This window comes from Leucopleurus acutus (assembly GCF_964270905.1).
Source record: "Leucopleurus acutus genome assembly, chromosome: 18".
Taxonomy (NCBI): Eukaryota; Metazoa; Chordata; class Mammalia; order Artiodactyla; family Delphinidae; genus Leucopleurus; species Leucopleurus acutus.
In genome coordinates, this window is record NC_139160.1 from 1,316,565 (window position 1) to 1,329,027 (window position 12,463).

The window sequence follows — 12,463 nt, forward strand, 5'->3', positions numbered from 1 at the left end:
AAGCCAGCGGGAGCCGCGCGTCTAAAATCCAAGCAGCCTAAGCCAGTCCCTGCGGTTTTAACGCGTCCCCGGGTTAGCGCTGCGCCCGAACGCCTTCTGTGTTGGCCGGACACCTGGATCCCTCCGTTTTAAAGCACTTGCCCAACTCTTCTGCCCACTTCCCACCGGGATGTCTGTGCTTTTCTCCAGGAGTCCTTGGGCCTCCCGGACACTAGCTTTCCAGACACCACACGCCTCTCGGGCGTCTCCTCCGGGCCTGCGGCTTGTTTCTCTGAGAAGCCTTTTTCTTTTTTTTTTTCACTTTAGTCAGATTTGCCAGCCTTCTCCCGTTAGCGCCTGTAGTACCACGCACCCCACCCCTTGGCCGCGAAGGCGGCCCACGGTTATTCCCAGAGCGCGCTCACCCTTACCTTCCATAGCCCGGCGTCCGCCTCCCTCAAGCAGCCCCTCCGCGCGCGCCCGTCCCTCAGCGTCTAGCTCGCTACGCCGGCGCCCGCCCTTTCCCAGGACGCAGCGCGCAGGCGCGCCCGCCGGGCCCCCGCACCGCACCGCTTAGTGCGCCTGCGCCGAGAGACGCCCCGCCCTCCACGCCGGTCGTCTATAAATTCTCGAGCGTCTCCTCGCGAGAGCCTTGATTCTCATGCTCGCTGTTGGGGTCGGAGGTCAGGGCGAGCGTCTAGCGGGCCGCAGGAGAAAGATGGCGGTGGAGTCGCGCGTTACTCAGGAGGAGATTAAGAAGGAGCCCGAGAAGCCCATCGATAGGGAGAAGGTGCGGGTCTAGAGAGGTAGAGGGGGCCCCGGGGCGGAGGGGCGGCCGGGAGGGGGCGGCCGTGCGCGGGTGGAGGGGAAGGAAGGGGCCGCGCTCGCCGCCGCCTGACTCTCGCCTCTCCCGCCTCCAGACCTGCCCGCTGTTGCTGCGCGTCTTCACCACCAACAACGGCCGCCACCACCGCATGGACGAGTTCTCCCGCGGAAACGTGCCGTCTAGTGAGCTGCAGATCTACACCTGGTGAGTCAGGGCCTGGCGTCGGGGCGGGGGTCGCTGGGGGCCCGCCTGGCGCGTTTTCGGTTTCTCCAGCGCTCGGGGCCTCTGGGCGCAACTCGCGGGAAGTCGGGGTCTTAGCTGTTGGAGAAATGAGTATTTGCTTATCTTGTGGCGCTTTTATGTCTGAGGTTGAAACTTTTGGGTTGTAAAGAATTGAGCCAAGGTTGCTGTCACTGTCTTGGCTGCTTGGTACGAAAGTGACGCGTAGGTCGTTCAGTGCGGTAGCCGCCCCTAAACTTGGTCGAGTTCGTGGTGCTAGAATAACATGGGGCGGGGGAGTGGCGCTGTTGGCTGATATTTGTCGTCCTCGTAGAGCGTCTGCACATAATACTAAGCCTTAGGTGTCCTAGCATGGTTTTTGTTGTGGTGCTTAATGGAGAAACTTTTGATGTGTGTTTCCTGAAGACCTGCCCCTGAGCGTTTTCCACTCAAGCGTACCTTTCCTGCCCCGCGTCTGACTAGGAGCGTCACATACAGCAAGCTGCATGCAGCTCCTTGGTTGGACATTATCGTGGCTTTTTAGTAGCAGTAAAAGGTGTATAATTTTTAAAAATACATCTAGTGTGGTAAAATATATATTTGCCATTTTAATTGTTTAAGGGTACAATTTGATGGCATTAAATATATTCACATTGTGCAACCATTACCACTATTTACAAAACTTTTAAATTCCCCCCAGCAGAAATTCTGTACCCAGTAAGCAGTAACAATGGGAATTCCTCCCTTACCCCAGTTCCTGGTAGACACTCCTCTATGTCTATATGAATTTATCTATTCTAAGTATTTAATATAAGTGCTCTCATATCGGATTTGTCCTGTTGTGTCTGGCTTATTTCACTTATGTTTGCAAGGTTCATGGTTTAGTATATAGTAAAGTCATTCTTTCTTAGGGTTGAATAATAGTTCATTGGAAGGATGTGCTACATTTTGTCCGCTTGTCTGTTGATGAACACTTAAGGGGTTGTTTCCACCTTTCAGCGAAATTTATGTAGTATGATTCTAGTTAAGTATTGTTCCAGGATAAAAGTTCAGGAAGGTTGATTTAACTTATAGGGAAGAACTGTTATCAATAGATTGATGAACACCTCTGTTCAGATGTTAAAAGTCTATATTTCCTCCAACAAATTAAGAGTTCCTATTTGCCAGGTGCTTTGCTTAGACCCAGAGGGTATAAAGAGGGTACTGCCCCTCTCTAGAGTAAACACAATCTCAGAGAGAAAGCAGATGAAATAAATGCTAATTAAGACTTTAGGGTGGAGATGGCAGGGTGAGACTGTTCCACAGACTCTCTACTCTCAATCAAGAAAGAAATTACAAAAATTTCCTGTCCTAAACTGTCCTGTCCATAAACTGCAACCAAACTAGGAAAGACAACCTTATGTTATACCTCAAAATGGTGGCTAAAGAAAGACAGGATGGTTGGTGAGGGGTAGCACAGAGCCCTGCTGCCACTCCCAGAAGCAGTAATGAGGGAAGATTGGGAATTCTCAATTTGTAGAAGTAGACTGAGGGGCCAAAGTAGGAGGCCTTAAGACAAATCAAGGAAAAAGGAGTGAGGTCCAGAGGAGCCCAGCAGAAGCTAGTTGAGTTTGCTAATGTCCAAGGCACTGTGTGGAGCTGTGGGAATACCCACACAGGAGTGATACATCCTGTGCTTGGGTGACCACTAAACAGGTTATGGGAAGAGAATTATGTAGATCACTGTAACGGTTCAATCAGAAACACAGACCAATAGGAGATGTAAAGAGATTTATAGCAAAGAATTGGTTCACACAATTGTGGGGACTGCTTAGGTACTTAAGTCCCTAGTCTGTGGTGCATAACCTGTGGTGCAGGTTATGATGAAGGGCAGGCTGGAACTCTGCAGCATAAGCTGCTGAATTTCTTCAGGGAATTCAGTAGCTCTGCTCTGAAGGCCTTTTCAACTGATAGCATGAGGCCCACTCATTGATTAAAAGGGTTTACTCAGATTACCTAGGATAATCTGCCTTAAAGTCAACTGATTATAGACTTTAATCCCATCTAAAGAACAGCTTACACAACACCTACCTTAGTGTTTGAATAACTAGGGGCTGTAGCTTCTCGAAATTGACACATAAAACTGACCCTCACAGTCACCTAGCAAAGGCTTCAACCCCGAGAAAGCTCTTGCATTTGTCGCCTGTGTACTCACCTTTTAGACTGCTAATCAGAAAGCAGCACTTGGCACTGCAACTGTTGGTTTGGGGAGAGTCCTCAGCAGGTGGGAAGCTTGTGGAGGACTCCCACTGTTTAGGACTGACAAAAGGTGTGAAACGAATTCCCCACGTTCATTATGAGCAGGATGACAATATGTGGGAAATGTTGTTGGAAAGGAAGAAAGAGTCCTTTCTGGTACATAAGTATACACTGTACATACCAGGGAATAATTGACACAGAATAAACATCATTAGAATGTCAGGTTAAAAAAAAAAAGTTGAGATGAGTTGGAAGCAACATACAGAGATTTGAATAATGAGAGGTTGAAATAAAGCTGTGATGGTGGAGATGGAGAAAAAAATAGATTTGATCTGTCTTTTGGCTGTGCCACGTGGCATGTGGGATCTTAGGTTCCCGACCAGGGATTGACCCTGCACCTACAGCAGTGGAAGCGTGGAGTCTTAACCACTGGACCGCCAGGGAAGTCCAGTTTGATCTGTCTTTAGGAGGTAGAAACAACAAGATAGAGATGGGAAGAACTGAACAATGCTTAGGTTTGTGACCTGGGCATCTAAGTGGGTGACGGTAGTTTTGAGGGTAATATGAGAGGAAGGGCATGTTTTGCGGGGGACACTGTTGAGTTCTGTTACGGGCATATTGAGGATTCAGCAGCAGTAGAGAACGGAAGTCGATGTGGTCATCGTGGATGTTTTTGTTCTCACTGCAGCTGAAGCCATGGTTCTACTTGAGGATAATGTGGTAGAGATGGTATAAATAGGGTGCAGAGTTAAAGCTAGATGATGCCTTGGGTGTTTGATTCCCTGCTCGATGCTGTCCATTGGAATTGTCATCTTTACAGGTGCCTTGTGTCCAGGGTCATTGTATAGCACTCTGCAGGCTGTGTTGCTTCAAGTTCCAAGTCCTCTGTTTCATGTTCCCAGTTGTCAGGGAAGAAAACAATTCAGAAACTTAGACTGTTGCTTATAATACAAGATGCTTATATTTTAAAAGGTTTTTCCAGATTGTGCCATATTAGCTCAAGGGACTATATTAAATTCTGAGTTCAAATAGAAGTTGGCAGGGCAAGAATATATATTGTGAAAGGAGCCTATGCTTAGTCTTGAAAATTCCATAGGTTTCATTGGCTTTAGGAGTCCATCTATTGTAAAACTCATCAGAACATTCAGTCTTAGAAAGGAGATGCTAAAATGTAGAAAAGTATGTCTTTGAAATAATGAAAAACAATTATTTTAAGAATTTGGATTAATTTGAACTAGTTATCCTTAAGTGGGTAAATCACTAGGCCAGTGAGATGTTACACAGCAACAAAAGGTAGCATATGTAATTCTGAAGTCCCTTTTAGCATATTACCAGTCTGACCTTAATTCATGAAAATTTCAAACACTGAGGCTGGTAAGGGGAATATTTGGGGGCAAATAGTATTAGTAGGTGCTTCAAAATTAACTTAGTTGTAAGACCCTGACAGTTTCTAAGGTAAAGTTGCAATTGAGACACAGGTAATTAACTCACTGTGTGTCAGTATCCTTGGTTACATCATTGCTGATTAATCAAATGTAATGTCTTTTTTTCTAAAAAAAAAAATTCAGGATGGATGCAACCTTGAAAGAACTGACTAGTTTAGTAAAAGAAGTCTACCCAGAAGCCAGAAAGAAGGGCACACACTTCAATTTTGCAATTGTTTTTACAGATCTTAAAAGGCCTGGCTATCGGTAGGTAACTTTTCATTCTTAATTCCTATAATCTCTTTGATTTCAGTATGTTCTGATAGGGATAATCCCTTCAATGAATCCCTTTAGTGGAGGGGGAACTACAGATTTATACGTCTTAATATCTGGTTTAGATTAATGCAGTACCTACATTTTAACTGTGCTGTAAGATAATGGAGCAAGTCCAGCCCCACGGTCACTTTGTAGCACACACTGGCATTGACCAGCCACCCTTTAACAGTTGGTCTCCTTCCCTGCAGAGTAAAGGAGATTGGCAGCACCATGTCTGGGAGAAAGGGGACTGACGACTCCATGACGCTGCAGTCGCAGAAGTTCCAAATCGGAGACTATCTGGACATAGCAATCACTCCTCCAAATCGGGCACCACCTCCTTCAGGGCGCATGAGGCCATACTGAATTTTATTTACTGTTTCTTGAATTTATTTTCCATTCAGTTATGTAAAATAAACTTTCGCTTTTTCCTCCTCCCCTTATTGCCATTAAGCCTTTAAACTCTAAACAAATTGTAATGCATCTATTTAGGAGTTAGATTTGGCTTTGCTGTGGTATGAATATTAATAGAAAGTCCATGTTTCACGTTCTTCTGTAAAATATGAAAAGTGCTCTTAGCATTATATGTAAAACTGTATTATGTTGCAGTCACTTGGAGTGTGAAAGTTAATGGGGCATGGGTTCAGGGTTTAATTTAGTATTGGGGGTTTATACTAAGTAGTGGAGTTGGTATGTTTAAGCCCAAATGGGGCAGAACAGGAAAGCCATGAGATTGTATTAAATAGAGCAGGAGTTGGTCGCCCAGAAGGTTGTATGGAGTTGGGAAGACCTTTGGGAAGGTGAGAGGGGCAGCTGAGGCGTTTTGGAACAGTCTGAGCTGAGGCAAGTTGAAGAAGCTGTCTGTGTTTGAAGGGAGCGGCCTGCCTGAATCAAGGTGTGATGACAAGTTAGAGAAAAGGAGAATGGGTGCCACAGTGATGCCTTTTTATATTTTAAAAATGGTGAGAATGGGGCATTCTGAGGGCAGGAAGTAGTATAGAGGAACAAGGATTAGAACTTAGGATAAGGATGGAAAGGTTTACCTTGAAGATCTGAAAATGCAGGGAGGAATGAAAGAAGAATCTTAAGATCAAGGGAGAAGGTCAGGGATGAGGTCAAGTCAAGTAGGGGATGTTCACACACCCTGTTCAGTGCTGGGGCTGACTCGCTTCTGATTTGAGAGGCAGTATGCACAGTGGTTATAACCAGTTGGGCTGAACATTTAAATCCTGGTTACACTAACAGCAACCTTGGACAAGTTACTTGAACCTGTTTTTTTTGTTTGTTTAAAATTTGTAAAATGGAGGTTAACAGCCCACAGGATTGTGAAGACTAATTAAATGTTTGCAGAGGACTTAGAATAGTGTTTGACGTGTAAGAAACAAAGTTAACTATAGAGTTCAGTCAGAATGGGTGCCGTCTCTTCCACAGCACTGTTACCGTCTCATTTTGAAGTTTATAAACAGTGTGCAGTATGTGATAAGGCCAATTACCTTTAGTCTACTGCAGTGGAAAATTTTGAAAATGTGTATTCCAAAATTTGAAAAAATGTACTAGCAAAGTAAAATTGCAGTAATTTGATCTTGTACCTACAAAAGCAGCCTTTTAAATCTAATGACTGTAGGATTGGGGTCCCCGGTGCAGTCAACAGGTGACAGATGCAAGCCTGCAACCCAGATCTAGGGCCTCTTCTCCACTGAAGTTTGCACAGACCCTTCGATTCTTTATTCATTCACACTAGATAGGCTTGAGCTCCTTAAGTCACACAATTAACTTAAACCTAATTTTTTGGAGAAGAGGAGCCATGATTACCTTCCTGTTTGTGGAGAAGATACGTACTGTGCAGATCAAGAAGGCAGGAACTCATTAAAGGACTTTGAAAGCCAACTTTTCATAATGGTGTGAACTCCTACAATGGGGGCTTCGCCTGTAATTCCAGGCGAGTTGAAAATACAGCGGTTTATTTGCTTGGTTCCAACGTGGATTTTTTTTTTTTTTAGGTAAAATTGGTACCTAACAATGTATTAGTCTCAGGTATACAGAATAATTCATTATTTGTACGCACTACAAACTGATCACCACCACAAGTCTATAGTTACCATCTGTCACCATACATCTAAGTGAGATCATGTGGTACTTGATATCTTTCTCTAATTCTACTCAGCATAATGCCCTCTAGGTCCAAGTTGTTGCTAATGGCAAGATTTCCTTCTTTTTTTATGGCTGAGTAATATTTCATTGCATGTATGTATGTGTCTGTATGTATCTCACAACTTTATCCATTCATCCACCCACAGACCCTTAAGGTTGTTTCCAAACCACGGCTATTATAAATAATTCCTTAGTAAACATGGGGGTGCAGAGAGCTTTTCTCCACACCCTTGTCAACACTTATCTCGTCTTTTTGACAGGTGTCAGGTGTTATTTTTGTGGTTTTGATTTGCATTTCCCTGATGATTAGTGATGTTGAGCACCTTTCCATGTGTCTGTTGGCCATCTCTATGTCCCAACATGGAATTCTCCCATCAAAAGTACAGTTAAAGAATACCTAGTGAATTTATCATTGAATATAATGCTAAGAATGAAAAGACTTGTACTTGGTCCTTATTCACCTCTGGCTGTGACAGTACGGCTTTGAGTGAGCAGCTGAGCTGTTTCACGGTCACCGTGACGGCACGTGCTCAGCCTTCAGTGTCCTGACTGCCTCACAGGCTCTTGAAGTATTTTCCCTTCGGAGGTTGGTATCTTCAGTTTTCTCACAGCATACAGGAGCTTGGCATTTTCAGCTACTTACCGGATCCTCGGTAGGGAGTCGATGTTAAGTTTATACTTAAATTTTCATTACCATCGTGGGCACTGGCTCAGGGGATGTTTCAGATATCAACTCTGTGTGTGTGCATGTAGGGGCAGCTGTGAAGGGGAAAGAAAGCTGTTAAACTGTTAGGCAAACTCTTGTTACTCTTACGTAGAGCAGAACTCAGCCTACCTGTTTCTATTCTATCACAAACTCCAAACTTAGCTGTTGTGAAATGGAGCAGCTTATAATTTGAGTGCTGAGCTGTGCTGAGGAGCTCGGGTGGTGCCTGACCTCATGTAACCTTCAGCACTGAGGTGCAGGCAGTGGCTACCATTTTCACTTCAGCCGAAGTGGAGGCCTGCTTTAAGTAACAGCTCACAAGTGGGCTGGGAACCTCTAGGTAGACAACAATAGATGACTTGAAACATACGTTTCCAAAAATAGTGTTGTGTTGTCCTCAGCTCACTGCCAGCTGGCTTCCCCCCGCTGCACTGGTACTGCTCTTGCTGGTACTGCTCTTGCGGTGAAGCTGTCTGCATTACAGACTTCTGCCAGGGGACCGTCATCCAGAGTATGTGGGCATGCTTCAGTTCTGGTGCAAACCAAAACACCTGTCTTTTAAGGAAATGATATGGTCATGGTTTCCAGGTTGAGTGTCAGAGCAGCCAGGTGAGGTCTGAGTGTTCTGGTGTGTATTGTATTGCTTAGATATAGGTTGTTCTTACAAATTGCTACAGTTTCTTGGAATCTGTGATGGAACAAGCTTGAAGGAAGCATATTTATTCTGTTAAGATTAATCATGAACTAGGCAACTCTTCTATGAAGACAGTCATTGATCTCCCCCCACCCTGTAATCCCTAGGAGGAATAAGCTGAAACCTAAAAAGCAATTTTAATAATAAATACTAAAATAATTTTAATAAGCGAAACCCATCAGCCTGGGAATGTCGTGAGTTTACTCTATAAAGGTGATCTAATCACACGCCTACCTCAGGGCACTGTTGAGAAGAGCCAGATGAAAGGGGGCTTAGAGGAGGGCCTGGTAGAGAGGGCATGTTCAATAAACAGCTGTTTTAAAAACAAAGAAGAAAAAAGGCATATGTAGCCCCCTCACTTCATGCCTTCAGCTGTCAGAATTTCCTGCTCCTACCCACGCTGGCGGGCCAGCCCAGCTGCAGCCAACAACTCCTCAGAAAGCGTCCAGGAGAGGATGAAACTATGAATGAGGTGAACCACCCGAGGCCTTTCCAAAATCTGCATACATTATTGGAAACTGTCAGAATCTGTAGTAGTACTAGCTCCTTCCACACTTCAGGGAATAAAATATGGGATGAATGCCGTGGGCCTGGGGGTGCAGACAGACCTGACACGCAGACCCTTCCTCAGAACGCCGCAGTCTGGTAACAAAAGGTGTAAGTGGCGATGATCAAAGGCGGATTAGAAGGTGTCGTGAGAAAGACAGGTTGCTGCTGAGGATGGCATGTGACCTTGTTCAGCGCCCACAGGGGTTGGATTTAGGCTCCCAGTAGATAAAGGGTGGCGTGAGCTGAAACGCCAGGAACACCGGAGCACTCACCAGGAGTTTGGCCAGAGATCAGGATGAAGAGGACCGTAGGATGCTTCTGCCGTCAGGTGACAAGCGGGGGCGTGGTGGAGGATGGGGGGAGGGAACACAGCCCAGAGGCGGTCAGCAAGGTCTGGGCTGGGAAATGGGACGTGGAAAGAGAAGTCCATCATTAAAGCCTCAGTTTCCTCATCTGAAAAGTCGAAATGCTAGCACCTATTTGCTAAGAGTTACTTTTTAAGAATTAAATGGGTTAATGAATGTACTTAGAACCATGCCTAGCATAGTAAGACCTCAGTAAGTGTTTGATGTTATCACTAAGCAGTAAATATTTTAAGTTGGCAGGTACCAGTGTAATAATGAACAAGGCAAGCAAATGAGGTCCTTGACCACAGTGACCTTATGGTTCAGTGGGGCAATGAACATTAAATAAATGTACACTCAAATATTCTGTTACAGATTCTACCAAGTACTATAAAGGATGAGAATAGGGTGCTGACTGGGAAAATCGGTAAAATCTTTGATAAAATGACATTTAATCTGAGACCTGAAGCAGATGAGGCAGGACTGTTAAGAGCTTCACAAAACGAGAAAACAAGGAGTTTATGAATCATTTACCTGAAAAATTGGGGTTAGAGTTGGCCTCCAAGCTCTCCCACGTCTCCTGCTGGAACTTCGGTGGCAGCTCCACCTTCGGCCTCTCCCTTCGTGGCTCCGGGTACACATCTCTGCACATCCAGAAAAACGTTCTGCTCTTCCTAGTAGTTCCCCAAAGTCCCACAATTGGCTCTCTTGGATATGACGTGGGTCACGTGCCCAATACCAACTGGTCAGGGACTGTGACCCTGCTTGGTTGGTCTTGGAACTGGGCTGAGCTCAGGGAAAATCGGAGCATTTTCCTTTAAGGGGGTAGGAGTGGTGGGCAGACAAAAACGTCAGGTATCTACAGCATAAGGATGTGAGGGATAGTCAGCTGAGCAGAGTGGGTGGGAGAAGCCATTTGGGCAGAGAGAGCACCTGTGAAGCCCGGGGCTTATGAAGCCCAGGGCAGGAACGAAGGGAAGGAGAGGAAAGGCCGGCTGCCAGCTGGAGCCCAGGTTTTGAGACAAGAGGGAGGGGCAACTGAGGGTCGAGTCACAGGGGGGTGGTCCTGGAGGCCATGTTGGGACCCTGGATTCCTCTTGAGAGCAGTGGGAGGACACTGAAGGGTAACATTTGAAGTTTGATAAGCCGGAAGCATCCTAGTTCTAGGGACAGAAACTAAGATCACAGGAGGAGAGTGGTAAGGGCCAGGGAAAGAGAAATTCTGGTCAAACTGAATTGAGGGGCCATCACAAGACAGGTGGAGACACCCAGCAGGCCATCGGAAATGATTAATGGAACGTTCTTTATTTCCCATCTTCAAAAACCTGGTTTCACTCACACCCCTTCTGGCTGCAGCACCATTTCTTCTCTCCCTTCTTGAGCAAAACTCATGAAAAGAGCCGTCTCAGTCCGTGATCTCTGCTTCCTCACCTCCGACCTTTCCAGCCCACCCCAGAAGTCCGTCCTGAGCGCTGTGTCAGAATTCATCAGTGCTGTCAGCAACGGCAATTTTGCCAAGTCCAGTGGTAATTCTGTCTTGTCTTGGATTCTCAGCAATATTGACAGAATCGATCACTTGGCTTGAAGTATTTCCTTCCTACTTCGCCAGCTGCTTCATCTCCTTTGCTAGATTTTTCTGCCTCTTTCCATCTTCTAAAATGGAACTCCAGGACTCAGCCCTGCATGCACTTTGAATATACTCCCTCCCTCAAGCAATCTGTCCACTCTGTGGGCTTAGGTACACAGAGCCATGGTAAATAGTGTATAAAAGGCTGATATAATTTGGGAGTCACCATCGTATATACAAGGCTGACCAGAGCTTACCTGGAAAAATAAAACTAAATATCTTGAATTTTACATTGTATCAATATTTAGCAAAAATTATTACACAGTAGTTCCTAGAACAAATTGTTTTGTTTTAGTGGCAATTTTCTGACAAAATGAAGATTCACAATGTGACAGGTCTTCACATTTGACTTTCAAGGCCCAACCATAGAAGAGGATAATCTTTGCTGCATCAACTTTACTTAGGCTGGAAGGATCTTGGGCTCCATGGACAGGGCAGCCTGGAGCTCTCAGACAGCTCTAGAGGCACAGCGGACAGTCCAGAGATGAGCACCTGGCCAGGAGGAGTCCTGGGACCCTCCGCAGAGTGTGAGGCTCAGGCTCTGTTGGGCTGCTGAGCTGGAGGGGGACCTGGAGAGGTTGCAGCCATGCTGGTAAGAGGTGATTTGAAAGGATGAAACTGACAAGTAAAAATAAAACGTCCTTCCTGACTGCAGGCAAGCGTCTAATTTCCAAAAGTCCGAGACACCTACTTCAGTATAGTTACCTAGGCCTGTAAATTCCTCTTCCTAAATTAATTTAAGCTGTCATTTGTAAACAACAGTGCCTTAAAAGAGCACTGTTGAAATAAAAGGTATAAAAGACTTGGGATAGTCATGAGAGGAGACAGAAGGGCAGAGCTAGACCCAAGGAAGAAGCCCAGGTCTAGCAACAACTGTCTAGCCCAAGAAGACTGAAAGTGGCCTTATCTGAGTAGCAAACTGTAACGTTTAAATTTCAAAAATTATTTATCCTGCTTCCTAATATTACTTAAACCATACTCTTCCATTAGGCAGGGTAAATTTGAAATCAGTGAAATAGTAATGATCTTTCCAAACTGAGTAACTGAACTACACGTCAACAAGACTGAGGTTAGACTAAATCAAACTTAATAAAAAGCATTTAATGACATCAGTGTCCGTGCTCATCTTTAATATGAGTTGGATTTTCAAAAGGGGAAAGATGTCGGGGAATGTGAAAAACAAAGTAAGAGCAGGTTTGCTTTCATCTTTCAGTTTCTATAATGGAAGGATGGATCCACTACAATTTCTGTAGAAAGATACAAACAGAAAATATCAATTAGGTATAACCAATAGCCTTCAGTGAAACAAATGACATGACACCGAAGCCATCTATTTTTACACTTATAATATGGTTGGGAGTAGATTCCCAGTGACATTGTAAAACATGGTA

The 12,463-nt window shown here is 45.0% G+C and overlaps 1 protein-coding gene across 1 annotated transcript; it reads left to right on the plus strand.

Moving 5' to 3' along the window:
• Positions 1-640: 640 nt before the first annotated feature.
• On the plus strand, positions 641-5,439 carry SAP18 (Sin3A associated protein 18; the record flags this gene model as incomplete). The annotated part of the gene is made up of 4 exons (XM_082859178.1): positions 641-769; positions 900-1,009; positions 4,831-4,953; positions 5,211-5,439. The coding sequence occupies 4 exons, from the start codon at positions 641-643 to the stop codon at positions 5,365-5,367; spliced, it is 519 nt and encodes a 172-aa protein (XP_082715304.1). The 3' UTR covers positions 5,368-5,439.
• Positions 5,440-12,463: the final 7,024 nt, after the last annotated feature.